This window comes from Schistocerca gregaria, chromosome 5, assembly GCF_023897955.1.
Source record: "Schistocerca gregaria isolate iqSchGreg1 chromosome 5, iqSchGreg1.2, whole genome shotgun sequence".
NCBI classification, from domain to species: Eukaryota; Metazoa; Arthropoda; class Insecta; order Orthoptera; family Acrididae; genus Schistocerca; species Schistocerca gregaria.
Window position 1 is genome coordinate 629,236,629 of NC_064924.1, and position 22,011 is coordinate 629,258,639.

Below are 22,011 nucleotides of genomic sequence, written 5' to 3' on the forward strand. Positions count from 1 at the left end.
TCGATGCGACGGTCTTTGGGGCCGCACTGGACTCGCCGGACGAAATGCATGCCTCGGCGCTCCAGGTTGGCCCTGAGCTCATCATCAGATTGCAGCAGGAGGTCCCGATGAAAAATAAACCCCTGCGTCCTATTCAGTGCAAGATGTGGGACAATGGACACTGGGATGTCCCCTAGTTGGTCGCACGCCTGGAGCGCCGCCGACTGTGTGGCGGAGGTGGTCTTTATAAGAACGGACCCCAAATGCATTTTACTGAGAGCCTCGATTTCCCCAAAGATGTCCTCGATATGCTGGACAAAGAACATGGGCTTGGAAGTGGCGAAAGACCCCCCCCTCCCCCTCTCCCATCGGTCCGAGAACAGACTAAATAACGGGGGAAGTACGTCGCCCCAAGGCGGCGGGCCTGTCCTTCCTCCCAGGGAGTGGCCAAGGGGAAAGGGCAGGAGAACCAGAACCAGAGACAGTACCTTTCTTTTTAAAAGACTCGGCCGCAGATCGACCTGATACATGTTGACGATTCATCTGCGAAACGTCCCGATACCACCCACTCCGACCAGGGGTTCTCCCCACGGGCGCCACCCAGCCTCAGCAAGGGCCACCTGGCAGGATGACCGGAGTCCTGATGCCCCAAGGAGACTGGCATCTACTCCTTGGCTGACGTGGGGAGGGTACAGCTCAGGTATCGGCAGTATGATCCCTGTGTTGTCAGGGGGCTACAACCTAGAGGGTACATGACGTCCCCACCACAACGGGCTGGCTACCGTGCTGGATTTTGGGTGCCATGGAAAGTCCATCATGATCGCAGGTGCAGATGGGGACGCACTATGGGCATAACTTGTGAAACCCATCAGGCGTTTAGGCCCAATTTGAGGAATAGTGGGTGCGGTTACAACGCCGTTACAATGCGGAGTGCCAAGGTCTTAGTGCACTGAGGACCAGTGATACACCACGTAAGGTGTCCTTCCCCAAAAGGCTCGTACTTCTGTAGAATTTTGAAAAATGGAGGTCAAACCCCAAGGGGGACCACTACATTAAGGCCGAAACGTTTGAGACTGCCTTTAGTCGCCTCTTACGACAGGCAGGAATACCGCGGGCCTATTCTTACCCCCGAACCTGCAGGGAAGTTGAAGGGGAAGGGTTGGAGAGGTTTAGGAAAAGGAGTACATTTCGGAAAAGTCATCCAGAACACCAGGTCAGCAGAGACTTACTGCACTGGATGAGTCTTTCCTTCTCATCCTGTTTGGTAAGTTTCCCCTGACCCAGGGTTCTTAGTGACTTTTCGGAACTCTACCTCTTCCTTCTCCTTCAACCCTTCTGACACAAGGAACAGCCTTTGGCTCTGAAAGCTTGCATACATAAAACCTTTTTTTTTAACATCATGTTCTCCTGTTACAGCTTGGCGAGTAGAAAAATTGTATCATATGACAATATCAATGACTTGGGTTCACTGGTAGGGTTCTGAGAAAATGCTATCGGTCTATGAAAGAGACTTCTTACAAACACTCATGCATCCCATGTTGAAATATTGCTGAAGTGTGTAGGACCTGTACCAAATATGACTAACATGGGGTAATTAACGTATACAAAGAAGGTTTGCACAAATGGCAAAAGATTTGTTTGACTCACTGGAGAGTGTCACTTAAAAACCTGAAACAGTCGACACTTTTAAGGACACGTGCTAATCACCCAATAAAGTCTTCTTACAATGTTTCAAGCATCAGTACTCAGTGAAAAATATAATATCACATTACAGCCCTCTAAATATCACTCCGCAATGAAGTGAGAAAACACGATTACACTAATTATAGTGAGCACAGAGGCATTTAAGCAATTATTCTTTCTGCACTCCATACATGAATGGAAAGGTAAGAAACCCTAATAACTGGTACAGTGGAAAGTAGCCTCTGTCATGCACTCCATGGTGGTTTGCAGAGTATGGCTATGATCGTAGATGATTGTTAAGCGTGTAATATTCTGCGAGATATGTATCTACGTATTGGTTTATACATTAGTATTAACCAGTTATTTTTAGCCACAGGAAATTTTTTTAGTGCCTGTAAAACATTTGTGGACAATTCCTACGATCAAAACAAGACAAAATGTTCGTCTGAACATATGTCCTACAATGTTCCAAATTAAAATATGGAACCATGTTTCCTTATTACAATGTTATGTTTATGGACAAGGCCATAACTGAGCACAATGTTATCTTAAACTTACAGAACACGCATTCAAGGGCAGTTTCTAATATTCGTTGAAAACCCTCAACACTGATTTGGACTCACTGCATGGCACCAAACCAACGAGGCACGCACGCTAAGATGATGGCTTAAGAGACCAGAGTACTTCAGCTCTCAGGCTGTAGCTTGTATTACTGCCAAATACACCCGTAACGTTGCAATAACATGTCATTTAGGCATGATGGGGCCCGGCACAATACACCTTCAACATAAACTTTCTCAAGATGTAGAATCAGATACTGAGCTGAAGCGCCTCTTTTCCATCAAAATTTCATTACAGACAACTGCATCATCCATGAAAAATCTAAGGTTACTGTAAGTATTGCCTGCAACGTCGTTAATACAAAACATGAACTGCAAGGGTTCCAACACTTCCCTGGGACACACACGAAGTTACTTCTATGCCTGTCAATAACTTTCCATTCAAGATAACAAGCCGCACTCTCCCCACAAAGAAATCCTCAATCCACTGCAGCATAACAGCACACGTGCTATCACCACCAAGGTTGATGGTATAGCCTGCATATTACTGTCGGATGCTGATGATGTTTGGTGACGTCTACTATATCACCTTTAATGGAGTGAGAGGGAGAGTGTCTTAGTGTGCTCAGCACAGGTTATTCTGGAACAGAGAAGAAGTTGTGATTTGTAGGGAGTGAATAGGGGAGAAAACACTGAAGGATTCATTTTGTGAAAAAATTATTTTGAGAGTTATTTAACCCTATCCAGAGACATGGCCTGCAGTAGCTATATATCACTGCAGTTCAATGAATACAACCTACTACAGTGTATGTTAGGCCTTTCGAGCAACTCCCAGTTCCTTAATTCTACCTTTCACTTTAAGAGACAAGCACTGTGCCTGCAACTCATTGTGACAATACACAATCAAATACTTTTACCACAATTGGATACAAGCCTGAGACACCAACTGTTCTTTCCAGTAGTCTGAAACATCAGATATTACTCACTGCGAACTCAAGGTAATGACTGTTGTTGGACACTTATTGGAAACTCATTTGTCTAGAATGTGTACAGTCTTCTCGGTGTCTTACTTCTTCACCACCACCACCACCACCACCACCACCACCACCACCACCACCACCACCAGAGTTTCATTCTATAGCAGCTTCGAGGCTTGGCAGTGGATTGTTTCTGACAAGTACTCACAGCAACCGCTTCCAGGTGAAGTCTCCTGTCTCGTGGTACTGACTACTTCTAAATGTCACTCTTCACAGCCTTCAGTCCACTGCACTAGGATTCTTATGTGAGTTTTTCCTGTAGAGTTTTTTTTCCACTTGCTCTTCTGACAGTCTTCCTGAGGACAGATTTCTCCAGAACCTTCAACAATATGGCTGCATGCCAGCATCTGCTCGTCACTGTGGCGCCCAAGGTCGTTGCCCACGTTGGCCATTACAGTTTCGTAGTTTCCTCAGCTGGCTTTCAGCAAATCTTAACTTCATACAGAGAGCTGGTTCAAGTCTAGACACTTGCCTGACACCCCATCTTCATGTCTTCATATTACTGTTAAAGTTTCACCCCTTTCCTTACACCCATGCCACGCCTTCCACTAATAAAATTTGACAGCCATGGCACTAGTAACAAATCTGATTTTATATCCCATACAATCATACTTTCAATAATAAGTGTGTTTGTGAATGTGTTTCAGTAGTCAAGAAACACTGCAACTACTCGACTGCCTCAGTGCATGGCAAGTCAGCATGTTAGGTGATACCTGACTGCCATGGTCTAAGCCAAGTCAGGATGTGATCTGGAAAAAGTGAGAGTTGGGTTTTGTGTTATCTGTGAACGGAGGTGCTACAAATAACAGAAGGCGTGAGAAAGCAATAAAGTTTATTTTTCCACAAGCAACGGCAGAAAAAGAAATATACACAACTCTGGTGGCTAGGCTGAGAGCAGCAGCTGGGATGGAAAGTAACAAAGTCTGTGGACAAGTCCAGAGGTCAGGTTGCCGCACAATAGCAATCCCAAGAAGTTCCAGTACTGAGCAGAGCAGAAGTCCAGACAAGGTTGATCCAGATGGCGAGGTGTGGAGGCAGCAGTAGTAGTGTAGTCCAGGCCGAAATTGCAGAGTGTTGATGCCACATGCACGTATAAGAGCCCTGACGGTATACGAATTCAGCCGTCAACAGCAAGTGTGGCACAATGCCACTGGAGCAGTGTCAGTATGTAGCTATTTCGTAAGGGCAAACAGGCCAGTGCTTCTATGATACTGCGGAGGCAACTATGTACAGGGACCACTGTGGACACTGGTTCTGCACCTGCACTGACTGGTTGAACATCACTGTGCGTGGGCCACAAGTTCCTGGCTCTGGATTGCACAATGTGTGACCTGCAGTCGTGTGGTGGCAGAGACGCTGTTGCAGGCATTGATTACAGGTTTCACAAGATTGACATTTCTGGAATCCATTCTTGTTAGTATGAAAGTCACTCCGAGATATCTCATTACATTTGTACTTTGAATATGTCCCAAGATTCTACAACAAATGAATGACAAGGATATTGGATGGTAGTTTTGTGGATCACTTTTGCAGCCATTCTTGTAGACAGGCATAACCTGTACTTTCTTCCAAACACTGGGTACATTTTTTTGTTTGAGGGATCTACTGTATATTATACCTGCAACAAGGACTCTGTTACAGTCTTGAGAGCACGTGGAACATGCTGGTAGTTCTGTGGCCTCCTTTCAGCAGTTCTTCCCAGATCATTAAATGTCTGTATGGAGGTAGGTTTTGGTAAGCAGGAGCATCCAAAGGAATATTTCTGTTCCATGCAAACACAGTGCACAAAAGGCACAACATATCCAGAAAAGTGTGCAAATAATGGCTACAGAACCCCTTCCACTTATTCCAATAACTGGACATTGTGCCAACCCTCAATGCCGAATTAGTTTGTAAGCCAATATCATGTTGATCTTCAAAATAAGGCAACAAAATGGGCATCTTCTCAAAAATTTCAGAATGCCTTAAATATCTAATTGTAGCCTCCCCCCCCCCCCCCCCCCCAATAACAATGCGTTACAATGTCAACATTACAGATCATACGTAAAGAGCAACAAATCATTTTCTTCTTAAATTTCCAAAGTACTAAAGCAACAAGACCCTAACTTTATAAACAAGTTTCTGCAAAGATATTTCATGGTGATATTTCAGTGTTTACAAACCTGATAAATATGAATAAAATTATACATCAGAGCTACAAATTAGCTAAAAGGGAGAAAAGAAGTTAGTTTAAAGTTCCATGGATCATTTGTATGATAAATTGTAACTGAGTGCAATGAGTTAACGGAGTGCAATGCATCACTCTATATTTACATCATCATAAATTTTTTGTACATATGGCTACAGACTGATCATTTACAAGAGTTCTGGTGCATTCACTGTACTATCACATGATCTGATATACAATTCTGGGTGATTTTTCTGTATGAAAGCAATCATCAACACTGAAGAATAAATATTATCATTAATTTTTATACTTTACTGTCATTTATAACTTCTCCAGAACTTCATCAAATGTGTGAGGCGGTGGCCTGTTTCAGGCCTTTCTGCTCACTTTTTATCCTATTTGCATATAAAATTGTAGACAAGAATTCTCTTGCCCCCACCTTCCAATTCAGTTTTTACTTGTCAACTTTTTCCTTGTATTGCGCACTGATTACACCAGTCGTTGGGGGGTAGCTTGCAGTAACGTAAGTCATCCACCTCTGTACCAACCTAACATTCCCTTCTTGCAAAATGTTTTTTCCCTTTTAAGGATACAGGGCACTTTTCTGGCTCAATATTGTGTAAAAATGAACACCTATTTCTTTCAGGCACTGTTTACAATGTAAATCTTTTTTACAGATTTTTTGTTGATATCAGGTAATGCAGCACAGTTTCTAAACAAATTAGAAGTATATTGAATATTTTTGAACCTGCTTAGAATTATTAAAAAAATTATATAAAACTGATGCATTTTTTCCCAAAATGCTTCCTCAAATTGAGGTACCATTTAAACCAATGTTATACACCTGAATTAGACCACATTTTTACCAGATATGAATAACATGATGGCTGAGGTAGTAGACCTATTTAATTCCACCTATTAAGTATATTACAAGGATAAAAAATATCATATCATACATTTGAATTTTTATAATTTTTTCCTAGTAAAAATGTTGTTTTTCTATAATTTAGTTGATTCTGCAATAAAGCTTCAGTCTACTACATATGAATGGACTACTGTAAGATACAGAAAAAATTTAGAGCAATGCTTTATAAACTTTAGGAAATATTTGTACCTGAATTCTGAAAAATGCAACTTGCAGGAAATTGCAAATGAAGATATGAGTCCAATTAAACTGTGCCTCAGAACATTCCTGAAACATAGTCTTCATCTTCAAGCTTCCTCTTGGCATTCTTTTTGGCAGTTCTTGCTTCTTTGGTAACTTGAGGAGCAAACCTTTCAGCTTCATGCACCCATTGTCTGTCACACACAAGCAGTTGATCTTTCATATTAGAGCTACATTTTGTGCCTAAATTTCTCAGGACTTCCAACCTTCCTATTACTCCATCATTGAAACATATCACTGCATCCAGTACACCAACTTTTAATGTATTTAGTCCTACAAAAACATTCCTGGGTAATCTTTCCCATATGCAATGGCTGAAACTTTCATTTGTATTCTGAGTGCCCCCACGAAGACATTTACTAAGCAAAATAGGGTCACCCAGGTCTCTAAAAATTGGTTTTATTTCATTCATAATAGGCTCACGAAGAGAATGTGTATGATGGTATATCTGACCACTTTCTTTTGCTTTTTGGTAACCACACCAAGAATCTGCTCCTTTAGGGCAAAGTCCATGAACAGGGTTGTCATCTGTGGACAACTTATGAAAGTAGGTGGCCCATACAGCTTTTCTCATGGCTTTGACATCATTCAGAGGTGCAGATCATCTAATGGCCAATCCATAATAACTCTGAAGGAAGTCTATTTCAGTTTCTGTCAATTTGCCTCAGTCAGACAGAGATTTTCCATCAGATAGCAACTTTCCTTTCATTTCTCTTCGTAGCTTCCTCAATCAAGCACCCATCCTCTTTTGCACATGTCCACAACACTACAGTTTTGTCGCCAAGGTATCACCATAAACTCATTATTTTATTGAAAGCTTTAGAGTCCCCATCACCTAGCTACCTCATATATCTAACATTATAAATGGGCACGACCTCTGAAATAGTTTTAGAGCTCCATCACACTCCATATCTCCACTGTAACCATCATAATTATTAGAACACTGATGTTCAATATGTCCAGTGTTACCATGGTAGGTGTGGCATTAATTAGGTTAAGCACTCAACATCAACAACTTTTCCATTTTCCAGAGAAGTAGCACTTACAACGCCATTCAAGGAACTATGTCCTCAATGTTGCCAGGCCCCATCAAGTGCAATGGCGATGTCCCTGGTTCCACTAATATTTACAATTTCTTCTACTGCACGTTTCGTAGATGCTTTAGACACAACTGTCAAGGCAGCTAAGAGTATTTTTATGTACTTGCTGAACCTACTGGGAAGAGGAGGAAGGTCCATCAAACAACAAAACATTTGAGTTGCCTTTTTTCCTTACCCTCTTGCATGCACAGCATACCACAACTTCATATTCACATCATTTGAATTATGCACAATGTTCGAAGTCATTTTCGAGGTAGATTTATTGCAACATCTACACAGAACAACTAATTTTGACACTAAACCATTCCTACACTTTGTTGTTCAGTTATTTCCAGACAGCCTACACAATCACACTGTTAACATTTCACCACTTCCTTTAACAAGGAAGATAAGACGCCCACAGCATCAACAACAAATCGACTACAAACAGAGTCATTGTTAACACAAAAATCTGAATCACCAGGAGGCATGACATGTGGGAGTCTTTTTCCCTGAAGAACTCATACATAAGTAACTTTCAACAGTGTTGCTTGCTTTGTTTGTGAACTGGTTACCAAGGAATTTCCTCTTATTGAATTTCTTGATGTGTGGCATAGTTATTTACTGCACGCTAAAGGATAAGTACTTCCACAAATATAATTAGCACCTGGGCAATAAACATTCAGTAACAAGTGAACAAACTGTTTCAGCGAAACAAAAGTAAATACTAGCAAAGAATCATTTACAGACACTAGAAACCTGCACTGTTACCAACATACACAATGTATCATACATACAATTGCTGGAAATAGCAAGTTCACAGTTCTTTCCAAAATAATACTGGTTTCTGTGCCAGAAATAAAGGGGATGTGGTGGCATACATGACTGTAACTTTAAAATTTAGTGTATACAGGTCATTTTTCATTTGACACCCTATAATGTCTACATCAATGTAATCAGAAAAAACTATAGAATTTAATAGTCATTAAAAAATTTAGATTTTCCACCATTTATTAAGTATCCTGTACCCTTAAATGTGTGTGGTCTTGACCGTAGGAATTCCTTTTCGCTGGGGTGGAAACAAGAAAAACTTTCACATGCTCTGGACAAGCTCCCAGTTACTCAGATGCAGGTTACACGCTAGCACACTGTATGGAGCATCGGGTGAGCCTTTCAGGGATTCTCCTCTTGGCTCAGTTTCTGTGAACAATTAACAGCAGAACAGAAGACTGGTGACCTCTATAGCAGAATGGGAAATCACTGGTGCAAGGGGTGAGAAGTACAGTACCCCTTATCTTGCTGAGTGTGGTCTCCAGACAATTTTCCTCACGCAAAATATATACCCACTTGTGTGTCTGTAAATTTCCAAACTTTGCCCTTTCCATGGGGACACTGTGCAAAGCACAACAAACTTCACAGAATTTCCAGCACCAAAGTCTAGACATGGGAGATAGCCGACACTCGTTTTCTGTCTCAAATGCACACTTACTTCATTGGTGGATACATCTGTAACTTTATGGTTGGCGCTAGAGAACAGATTTCCAGATCCATGATTGGTGAAAGCCCTTAGACCCTTTCTGGGACTGGCTACAAAAGACGGCACTGGGTGCCTATCCAGGGTCTGAAGAAAGGCTTTCAAAAATTGAGAGAAGCATTTGTATTGTGATTCGAATGACTACTAAGTGATGATACTCTGGACTCCACACTCTGGTGTCTTTTTCTCAACTTCGGTCTCCTGCCAAGTCTTAAATTTGTGACCAGTAATCAGGATTATGACAAGATTCATGATTCACAGTCACATTGCATCAGCTCAGCAGCAGTTAGCAGCTGCCGCAGTTTGGCAAACTGTTGCTTGCACTTGACTTCCTTGATGGCAGTCGAGGTAAAACCGCATGTCCAATGAACAATCCTGACTTCAGAAAATGCGATATGTTGATGGAAGAGGAGTTCAATCCCCATTTTCTATTTTTAGTCTTCCTAATTTTATCTACGCACTTCATGTACTAGTATGCAAGGTTTTCTGCAATCTAATTCTTGCTTTAAAAGGGCTCTTTTCCATCAGCACTAATGTTCATTGGAACCTTGCCCGTGTGATGATTTTCTTTCTGATTCTTCCTTTATTCACTGATCTGTTGCGTATTGTGTTCATGTTCATACACCTTTCCTTGGGTAATTATATAGTTTTTCAATTACGATTGAAAACTTAATTAATGTCTTTTATATGTCTGGGGACCGTCAAGACCGTAACTGTCCAGCATCATGCTGGTGGCAACCTAACAACCTTCATTTTCTTACCATTATTCTATTTTGATTATGCAAATTGTTTTATAACCTTGACTTGTGTGTGTCCTGAGTGATTTTACACTGTTTCCAAAAACATTATTATACCAGATCAATCCATAATTCAGCAACTATTAAGATAAATTATCCAATTTAAATGCCCAGATCAACCAACTGTGAACAATAGGTGAGGCCCCTGACGAGTTTCAGGAACTTTTCAAGCAACGTTTTCCAATATGATGGCAGTGAATTTTTCAAGTAGCCAGTTAGCTTCATGGGTGGGTGCGGTGGGGGTAATTCATCATTATATATGATCTGGGGTGACTGCTTTCAGCATCCATCTAATCTGCATACCCAAGAAATACCTAATGAGCAAGAGATTCCATTCAGAGCAAAGCCAACTTCTGGCAAATTTATTATGCAGTATGTACAGTAATTCCCTGACTTACACTAGCCAGATTTAAGCAAACCCACATATTAGGCTCACGACAGGTTCTGACATGTTTCGTGTGGAATCATTTTATCCATGGAGCTGATTTGACTGATAGATTCTAACTACACAACCCAAACAAAGCAGAACTGATTTGTCTCCATCAAAAGAGAAAAAAAATCAAACAATAGAAACACCAGGTTGGAATATCAACATATAAGGGAAAACAGACTGCTACTCACCGCTACATTTTCAGAAAACCAAACACACACACACACACAAGCACACCCAGCCATTTCACACAAGCAATTGCACCCCACGTACACATGACCACCATCTCAGACCGAGCTGCCAGACGTGCTAGTCGTCGCGTGTGTGTGTGTGTGTGTGTGTGTGTGTGTGTGTGTGTGTGTATGTGTGTGAGAGAGAGAGAGAGAGAGAGAGAGAGAGAGAGAGAGAGAGAGAGAGAGAGAGAGAGGTGGTTGCTTGTGTGAATGATTATATCTGTGTGCTTTGAAATGGAAAACTGATATTATTGAAGACTTCAATGCAAAAAATAAAATTTGTGGATTGGCAAAGAAGTTTGATCTACTGGATTGAACAGCCAGAACAATTATAAAGGGGGCAGGGAAACTCTAAGCTGTGAAAAATGCTCCATCTTTCAATTCAAGTTATCATTCTTAAATGTTATGGTATTGTCACTCAGAAGAAATGGTCCTGTTGATCAGCACAGTGCCTCTAAAGCTAATCTGGCTTTTGAGATACTGAATGAAGCTGGGGAGATAAAAAGTTTAGAGCTCATAATGGTTGGTTAAGCTGATTCAAAAGTCATCGTAATTGGCACAGCACTGCAGATATTGGAGAAGCAGCAAGTGCTGATAAAGAGACCATCACTCTGTCAAGCACTATACCAGCCAAACCATATTCACTGTAGATGAAACTGGTTAGTGCTTAAAGAAGATGACTGAAAGAATTTTATCGCACATGAAGAGAAAAAAATCTTTCCAGGTTCAAAGATTGACTGACAGTGATGGTTGGTGCAAATGCAGCTAGTGAATTAATTAAAACCTCAGAAAAGCCAAGAACTTTAAAAAGCACATATCAAGCTGGACTGCTTGCAGTTTGCAGGTCAAATGCTAAAGCTTGGATGTTAGCTTAATTTTTTGAATACTGGTTTGGTCATGACATCATACCCTAAAAAGTCTAACATTATTGCTAATTAAAACAAATCTGATTTAAAGTGATGTTACTAACTGACTTCACACCAGGTCATCCTATTTCGACCCAAGTTGGAAGTTGCATTCTTGCCATCAAATACAACCAGACTGCTTCAACCGAGTGACTGTGGAGTCATTAAAACATTTAAAAATTTCGACCCAAGTTGGAAGTTGCATTCTTGCCATCAAATACAACCAGACTGCTTCAACCGAGTGACTGTGGAGTCATTAAAACATTTAAAAATTGCTACAAGAGGTGATCATTTATGCATCTACATGAAGCTGTGAGAAAAACAATGAGCTCTTTGTTAAAGACTTTTGGAAGCAATTCAATTTTTTAGATGACAATGAGAATTATTGGACACTTCGGAATGAAATTTCACAAAAGAACTTTAAATGGCACCTGGGAAAAAAAAACTCTAATCTTTCTTGTTTTTTCCCACCAATGAAACCCAGGGTATCAGCACCAGATTCTAATCAAATTGATAATCTGACTGAAGAAGTGGTTGATCCTGCCACACAAATTTAGAGATGGATGGTGATAACATTCAAGAACTGCTGGATTCACACAGACCACCCAGAAGATCAAATAACAGTTGCAAACTTAACAGAAGGTCTCAGTTAAATTGAAAATGTGCTACAACTTAAGATTCCAAAGCAGTGCACATTTCTGGTACAAAACGGGGAAAAATTTTGCTGCATATTATGAGGAAATTTTGCATGATACAAAAATTTGACTCTTCAGATGAAATTATTACATCTTGCGAAGCCTTCTACATTACAGTATCTTGGGTTTAAATTGTTTCAATGGATAATGCAGCACTGGAATATAATTTGTTGTGTTTAATATTTTATTAAATATTTATCTTCTAAATTATATCCTTTTTTCTAGTCTTTGGTCCCAATTGAATACACTTGTATTTATTGAAATGCAAAATTAGATGCTGAGTTACATGAAATTGACTTACACAGTTATTGCTTGGTCTCACCTATCACCTAAGTCTGGGGAATTACATTACGTTAATCCTTGTAAACATAAATGTTTATTAATGGTTTTAAATTTTTTCTGTGTCATAAAACCAGGCTAATTTAATTTTTGCTGAATACTTACAAATTCCAGGGCATTAGGAACATCAGACACGCGTAAAATGTCTTGTGCGTGGATTTCAAATTTCTGCAATCCACTACCTCTCAGCCTTGCTATGGCAATCAAGTCATCCTCATAATACTTGTAGCCTGGAAATTATTTCAAAGTAGTTATAATATACTGTTTGGTGGAAAATAAAGAAAACTAAAATGAAGTGAATGAATTCTAACCGAGGAAGACCAGCTCCTTCAGTTTGGTACACCGCCAAGCCATCATTACCAGGGGATCAGGCTGAGCAATAGGTTCCACAGATGGCTCTACAAGGCAGAAGCTGTTGGAAGTTGCACCAATTGAGTCAATCCACCACAGCGATTGCAGAGTGTTATAGTACCAGAGTGAAATCCGTTGCAGTGCTGTGTAATTCATCTGTAAAGCAGCAGGAAAATTATCACTCAGTGCAACAATTTATTTCTATTATAAACATGAAGTATACAGGAAAACTATCTTAACAACTACAGATGGATTACGAAATGGAATGACCCCAAAACTGGCATTCCTGTGTAATTTAATTATCAATTATTCAAATGAAATGAAGAATATAAATGTTCTATAAAGAGCAACAAAAACCTTTCTGAGATAGATGTTAGGTTTTGATTGCGCAAGTTACAATTTAGTGTACACACATATGTGCTGCAATACATTTAATGGCTGGAAACTAGAAATGGTGACATTGTGAAAAACTCGATTTTTCTTTTTTTCCTCTCCTGTAAACTGCTAAATGTGCAATGGCTAGTAACCTGAGGTAGGTTGGAAGTATTGGAGAAGCCTCCTTGTACTCCAATTACCTACACCAGATTTAGCAGTGTGCAAGTTCCTTTGTTCGTGGTATGAGGAACACTGACTATGCCAAGCATATCTTACCATGGTTGTAAAAATATTCTAACTGTTTCTCGTTTGCTTACCTACAAGCAATAGTACATTTTACTTCATTTGAGTTATTTTCGATGTGAAGCATTTGTTCCAGTGCTTTATAAAGTTAAAGTTTTAAAGGCGAAGGTAAGGTAATGTAACATAACATAAGGCAAGGATCACAAAGAAATACTCAGCTAAGAAATCAAAAAATCCGGATGTAACAAAAGGATGGCTGTCACCCACAAAGAACTACCACAATGTGATGTAAGTTGCAATCACTAGAATTTCACTGTGTGTTGTGCAGCATAATTAAATCAAACAAAAGATGATGTAATTTTGGTATTCAAATTGCACTATCGTCCCAACCTACAAAATATTCCTCATCTTCAACTGGGCAACAAATTAAGTGCTGAAAAACAGAAGGACCTACTAGCCATGGTCAATTTTCTTGAAGTGAAATACAGGGAATTTTATTTATAGTTTTGTCAATCATGTCAGTACTGTATTCTTTGTTAAAAGTTCAGAAATAAACGAGATAGTGATGTGCGCATTCAGCAATCCCTCTGAACTTAAACATGACACCTACATCTTTACATAAATTTTCATTTCATTTCCAACTTATTACACTTTTGCAACATTTTTTTGTCAGATGCTACAAATGATGTGAAACTATCATAATTTGCATTCCTTTAAATAAAATTATTTGGGAAGTGAATGCCATGGTTTTTCTCTGTCTTGTTACATTCTTGCAGTGTTTACCATTCCAGTCTACAATTTGGGATTTTTAGTTTCAATGAATATCATCACAAGCAGTTTATTCATCTTACAAAAAAGGTGGAAAGTACAAATTTTGTTTGTCCAATTATGTATAGCTTGAAGGTCAAAAACAACACTTCATGATTTTTTATCAATTAAGCACTTGAGCAACAGCATGAATAAGTAGAGATATTCCTCTAAATTTTTAATGACAAAGCAGAAATGCAAGACCTAAAATATTTGTCAACAACAACAACTACTAGTACTACTACTACAGTACAGACTGCAAGGAAATGACACTGAACAGACTAACATTTAAATATGAAACTGTAAAATAGCCATGTTAAGGCAGCACTGTGTTGGTGAAAATGGCAACAAATTTGAAAAATGATTTAGTTTTATTTACACATATGTATGATACACACAACTGCCTTAGCATCCAGAGAAAAAGATAAACATCTGGAGTGCACCATGATGAGCTCTATGGAGCTGTCAGCGGCAACATCAAGATCGTGAGTCTTCAATAACGATAAACACTCTGAACACAGCAACAGAAAGGAAGTTTCACTGTTTATGATCACAGGATTTGCAGCTGTCAGCGTACATGTAGTAAATCTTTACACTGTTTACTTAAACTTCAGATCATATCCTGGAAAAAATCCAAAGTGATTCTTGTACTTTATTAACTGAAAATGCCCTGGTTGGGAGAGAGTTGAAGTACCGTATTTACTCGAATCTAAGCCGCACTTTTTTTCCAGTTTTTGTAATCCAAAAAACTGCCTGCGGCTTAGAATCGAGTGCAAAAGTTCTGAAAAATGTTGGTAGGTGCCGCCACAACTAACTACAGCCGTCTAATACATGTAGCGCTACGCAGGTATGCTTTGCAGGCACAAAGATAAATACTGGTGCCAAACCTCTGTGTCAGTTAGAGATAGAGAGAGAGAGAGAGAGAGAGAGAGAGAAGAAGAAGAAGAAGAAGGTGGAAGACTAGCTTTTTTCTCTGCCCCTGAGTTTCGACCACTGCATTTTCATACATTATCCAACGAGATAAATACAAATTCCGTATTATTTATCTCCAAATGTAGTAGCATTGTAAGTACTACGAAAATCCGACTGGCAGGACTGTTTGGGATGTTTGTCAATATGGCCAACTCCACATTCTGAATTTTTTCCTATCTGTGAGAAGAGATGGTTGCTAATAGGAACTTTTATGAATTGTGAATCACATGCAGTATTCTCTTCACCATAATAATAATATGAATATAAACATTTTGCCATATATTCTTTCATGTTGCTGCCATCTCATTTAAATCCTGTCTGCCTAATAAACTACAAAACTAGTGTGAGACAACAGCAAACACGGAAGAATATACATATCATGTCATGTTTATATTCGTATTATTCTTATGCCTAATGTGATACAGTCAGAAATGAAGCACAGCAATTGACTAGATTTTAAAATCTAAGATGACTCTAGTTTCTGTGCAGAATGTAATGTACAAAAGAGGCGTCTGCAAAGATTTTCAAACGGGGAAAATTTTTAACTGAACTCTCATTCAGAACATCATCTATCATACACAGCCTATTATTTGCTTCTTGTTGATCATTATCAAAGACAGCAGCAGTGTAAGTAACAACAAATAGCAGTCTCTTGCCATTGTTTCACTAATGAGATAATTCCTCTCTTTTTGTTATTGTAAGCGGCGGTAGCGCGCACAAAAGCAAGCCATGCAGCGAGTGGCTACAGGTCAAACACACATTATCAGAATGCGACAAACAATGCATGACAGTACAATAATGCATTTTCAGCTTAGAGTGGCGTAAACATCTATAACAAAGAGAACGGCACTTATCACATCAAAGAAAAATAAGGAATCGATTCAAACCAGACGAAGCACTTGAAAAAGGAAGGGTACCCGTATAAATATGGACGGAGCGCCTGATGCATAGCAATGGCTACCTGGTAAAGCTTAACTGCTAAGCTTACAACTCGAACCAAACTACTCTAGATGTATCGTCATTCATTCGACCTAAATTGTGTCTCATATTACAATGGACCAAATTCGTTTAGATTTGGAGGTGCGGCCTAAAACTTTTCTCTCCCCTTGATTTTGAGTCTCATTTTTCAGGTGCGGCTTAGATTCGAGTAAATACGGTATAGCTATTCAGTTGCATTAACTGATCACAGTGAAAACATTACTTTTTTTTGCTTCAAATTGTAATTTACATTTTTTCCCCATAGATGGTAGTCAACATCAACAAAGATGTGCAAGTTGTCGGAGCCTATAAATTTTTGGAAACCTTAATGCATCTTATATAATACAGACTAAAACAATTTTGGACAATATAATGTAACTGGATAGTAGCTCACCAAGTGGCGGCAGAATACACACATATACTCCTTTTATGTGTGTGTTCTGCTGCCGTGTGGTGACTACATAATGCAGAGAGAGAGAGAGAGAGAGAGAGAGAGAGAGAGAGAGAGAATGTCAGAAGTCACACCAGTATCTGTAACAATGCCTGAAGAATATAACTAATACAACTAATTTTATTATTCCAAAAACAGGACTTCTGTGCCCCATCTGATCTATATGCAAGGTAACTGTACTTACATTCTCACAAAAAAACACTTTTAAGAATGAAAGTGGCATGCTCGGCCTGAAAATGGTCGAATCCAAAATTTCCACAGCATCATAGGCATGAATGAGGATGAGATGTACTTCACATGAAGGGCTGAAAAACACAAAAAATAAAATAAACAAATTACAATATTATGAGAAGGAAATGACACAATTTAAATTTGAATGTGGTATATACTCACTTGTGATTTGCAAATTCAGCCCATGCTGAATCAGGTATACCAGGATGGTCCTCTTCAACTCCATGAACATGGATTATAAACTGCCTGAGACCAAGGTTGCTGATGACTGGCAACATTTCATCACTCAAATAGTCATAGTCAACACTTAGCACCTGAGGGATGATATTTTAGTATGAGTTTCCATAACAAACTGCTTGATTTGCAAGCACACAAATACATATAATTTTTATAAACAATGTAAGGAAGATAGACTGCTACTTACCATAAATATGATACGTTGAAGAAACTGCAGACAGGTACAATTAAAAGACACTTACACATTAGCTTTTGGCCACAGCCTCCATCAGGAACAAAAAGAGCAGTGCTTTCTGACAGACTGTGAAGAGCCTAGACTTCCAATAGACACAGCATTGGGAGGCTGTGGGGCAAGGAGGTGGGGATAGGAGGGGGGAGGGGAGAAAAAGGAAAGGAGCGGGGAAAGGGCGGCACACAAAGAGACTGGGAGATGAGAATGGGAATGAAGTGAGAGGTCAGATGATGTGGGAACTGTTGGGTTGAGGGTGTGGAGACTCAGTTAGCATACATTGACACCGGGATGATTTCGGGAGCAGAGAATGAGCTGTAAGGATAACTTTCATCTGCAAAATTAAGAAAAGCTGTTGGTAGAGGGGATGATCCAGATGGCTAGGGTAGTGAAACAGCCACTGAAATGTTCAGAAACATGTTATACCACAGGGTTGTCTACTTTGCTCTTGGCCACAGCCTGGCAGTGGCCGTTCATCCTGGTGGACAGCTGGTTGGTAGTTGTACCAATATAAATAGCTCTGCAGTGACTGCAGCAGAGCTGATATATGTCATGGCTGCTTTCACAGGTGGTGCGTGAAAGCAGCCATATCATACACCGACTCTGTTGCAATCACTGCACAGATTTTTATATTCGTACATCCCATTGCACCAGCTGTTAGGATTTCTTCCCATTCCATTCATCTATGGAGCACAGGAAGAATGACTGAATGCTTCTGTGCATGCTGTAATTATTCTAATCTTGTCCTCACAAACTGTATGTGAGTTATACATAGGGGGCTGTAGTGTATTTCTAGTCATCATTTAAAGCCGGTTCTTGAAAATTTGTTAGTAGACTTTCTTAGGATAATTTACGTCTCTCTTCAAGAGTGTCAGTTCAGTTCCTTCAGCATCACTAATTCTCTCCCATAGGTGACCACTCCTGCTGCCCTACTCTGTGTATGTTCAATATCCGCCCGTCAGAACCTTTTGCTACAGGCCAACACACTTTAACAATATTCTAGAATGGGTCGCACAAGTGATTTGTAAACAATCTCCTTTATACACTGATTGCACTTCCCCCATATTTTACAAATAAACTGAAGTCGGCTACCTGCTTTACCCACAACAGAGCCTTTGTGATCATTCCTTTTCATTTCTGTACAAAGTGTAACACCCAGGTATTTGTACGAGCTGGTCGATTCCAGCAGTAACTCATCGATATTACAGTCATAAGATACTATTTATTTTTTCTAATTCTGTGAAGAACACAATTTTACATTTCTGAACATTTAAAGCAAGTTGACAATCTTTCTACCACTTTCAAATCTTGTCAAGATCTCACTGAATATCTACGCAGTTCCTCTCAGACAGTACTTCATTATCAATAACTGCAACATCCGCAGAAAGAACACTGTCCGCAAAGTCACTAATATGCAACATGAACAGCAACGGTCCCAAAACACTTCAGTGGAGCATACACAAAGTTGCTTCTACATCTGACGATGACTCTCCATCCAAGATAACATGCCATGTCCTCCCTACCAGAGATTCCTCAATCCAGTCACAAGTTTCACTTGATATCCCATATGATAGAGATTTTTACAATAAGCACAGGTGTGGTACTGAGTCAAATGCTTTACAGAAATCAAGAAATATTGTATTTACCTGACTGCCTTGGTCCATAGCTTTCAGTATGTCACGTGACGAAAAGTGCGAGTTAGGTTTTACGTGATAGACTCTTTCGGAATCCATAGTAGTCGGCATGGAGGACAGCATCCTGTTCATGGTATCTTATTATGGTTTGTTGGTTGATTTACGGGAGGCGACCAAACAGCGAGGTCATCGGTCCCATCGAATTAGGGAAGGATGGGGAAGGAAGTTCGCCATGCCCTTTCAAAGGAACCATCTTGCATTTGCCTGAAGCGATTTAGGGAAATCAGGATGGCCGGACGGGGGTTTGAGCCGTCCTCCCAAATGCACGTCCAATGTGCTAAATACTGTGTCACCTCACTCAGTCCTCTTTATGGTTGAGCTCAGAATATGTTCTATGATTCTACAACAAATCAATGTCAAAGACATGGATGGCAGTTTTGTGGATCACTTCTACTGCCCTTATCGTGGACGGGCATTATCTGTGCTTTTTTGCAGTAACCTGACATGGTTTTTTGTTCGAGCTATCTACAACTGATTACTGTCAGAAGAGGAACTAACTTAGCTGCAAATTCAATATAGATCTGATAGCGACTCCATCAGGCCTTGGAGTCTTGTTCAATTTTAACGATTTCAGCTGTTTCTAAACACCACTGACACTGTAATACTTATTTCATTCATCTTTTCAGTGGTATGAGGATTAAACTGCAACAGTACTCTTGGGGTTTCCTTTGTAGAGGAAGATTTGAAGACAGAGTTAAGGATTCCAGTTTTTGCTTTGCTACTGTTAACTTCAGTTCTCCCCTAATTTGCTAAGGACTGGACACTAATTTTGGTGCCACTAACAGCCTTTACATACGACCAGAAATTCTTTGGGTTTTGTAGGAAAATCATTTGACAATATTCTGCTACAGCAGTCACTTAAGGCTTCATGCATTGCCTTCTTGGTTGCCGAATGTGTTTCATTCAGCATACATCTATATATAGTCCCACGCTTTGTTTTCACCTAATATACAATAGTATGTTTCTTTACAGTGACTGTATACCATGAAAGGTCCCTCTCATTATGAATTGTTCTAGTGGGTTTATAGCTATCCAGTGCGTGGTCAACTTTTCTTTTGAACCTGAACCATAGTTCCTCTACATGATTCCGTCCTGTGCTGAAAGTTTTAAGTTTCTCCTTGAGATATAAAACTACTGATTTGATTTTGTATCTAGTTGGCTAAATATATAGGTGTTGTTTTAGTTGCCCTTTGTACTTCGATAATCATTGTTGCCACAACCGTGTCATTATCACCAACACCAGTTTTGATGTGGACACCCTTGAAGAGGATCCAATATATTTCTATCATTAGAGGGGTTCCCAACTATCTGTTCTAGATAGTTTTCAGAGAAGACATTTAGTAATGTTTCGCAGGATGTCTTATCACACCTACTACTAAAAAATCTGTAATTTTGACAACTGATTATTGGATGATTGAAGTCTCCACCAATGATTATATCATGATATGAGTCTGGTGAGCAACAGAAGGATCAAATTATTTTATGTCACCCCAGATACTAAGTCTTGCCCAATCCATCTCACATGCAGCTTCAATTTCTACCTCCGTCGATTTGAGTTTGTCTCCTGCAACAAGTACACCACCCCCATTTTCCATTAGTCTATCCTTTAGATACACACTTAAATTTTCCCCAAAATATCACTGCTATCAGTTCCAGGTTTCAACCAACTTTTTGTACCAAGTATTGTGAGAGCTTCATTGCTTTTCAGGAGTGCTTCAACTTCTGGTACTCTGTCACGGAAAAAAAAAACAACCCCTTGTGTGCACCTCACAAAGTCAGCTACCTGGGTAGTATCCTCTGATGTGTAGTGCTTACATGGCCCATTCAGGGGCACCCAACCATTCTCAACCTTATGATACAAGTCCAGGAAGTCACAGCCAAGCTTATCCTACAACTTTCGAAGTATCTGGTTCAGCCCTCCCACTCGACTCAAAATCAAAGGGCCGTTCTCGGGTCAGTGCCACTAACTGTGAGCTTTATTGAAACTCCATGTGCAAGGCTGGTCTCCTCAACATCATATGTCAGTGGCTGGAATCAAACCTCTGAGCCCAGATGACATATCATTTGTTCCAAGATGTGCCACACACTGTAGTTGCTTGCACTCTGTTCCCTCAATGGGTGCCAGAAAAGGATCTTCAACATGCTGAATGAGACTCCCCAGGCATACACACTGAGTGTACCTGGTGTCCTTTTCTGTACCTTGGTGCCATCTCCCTAAGGGATACCCTCTATCACCGTATGTTTGACATGGCAACAACTAATAGCCCCCTAATCCTTTTGCGTTTGCCTGGTCTTAACACTGGACAAAACGGGTTTTACTGAAGCATGTGAAGAGAATCCCACTGGCTCAATTTCAGTGAAAGACAGCACTTCAAACTTGTTGGTCAGAGGGATCAATATAAACCCCGAGTCCTCCATGGTCCCTGTCCACAATATACAGGGCACCTTGAAATGCCACTCACAATCAAGTTGACAAGTAATGACTGATCTCTTACTTTCTGTAGAAGGGGCATGATCCACAGGAGAGTATAGTACTTGAGGTACCTTTGATACCACAGGTACACAATTCTTGAGAGCTCTTCCAACCTACTGAATCACAGCAGTTGCCAATCATTTGACAGCACTCAGGGCGATTTCCAACTGCTTATGAACATCAACCAACTCGTCCTGTGTTCGAGAACAGCATTCAGAGTGGAACTGCATTTTGGCTGGTGCAATGTATTACAGGACAGTGAACTAGAAACTTTAAACTATGCCTGCTGATTGTCTTTTTATATCTGTAGTTCTAAAAAATTACTAGTTCCCTAAAAGAACTGAAGTAAATACACCAAATGAGATAT

At 40.0% G+C, this 22,011-nt stretch overlaps 1 protein-coding gene across 1 annotated transcript in view; it reads right to left on the reverse strand.

The window, feature by feature from the left end:
• LOC126271896 (F-box only protein 33) overlaps window positions 1–22,011 on the reverse strand; it is a 96,470-nt gene that overhangs the window by 24,196 nt on the left and 50,263 nt on the right. Inside the window, exons 3-6 of the mRNA XM_049974278.1 lie at window positions 17,174–17,325; window positions 16,965–17,085; window positions 12,915–13,110; window positions 12,709–12,833 (exon numbers count right to left, since the gene is read on the reverse strand). Coding sequence (XP_049830235.1) covers window positions 12,709–12,833; window positions 12,915–13,110; window positions 16,965–17,085; window positions 17,174–17,325 — 594 coding nt within the window. The remainder of the gene's footprint in view (window positions 1–12,708; window positions 12,834–12,914; window positions 13,111–16,964; window positions 17,086–17,173; window positions 17,326–22,011) is intronic.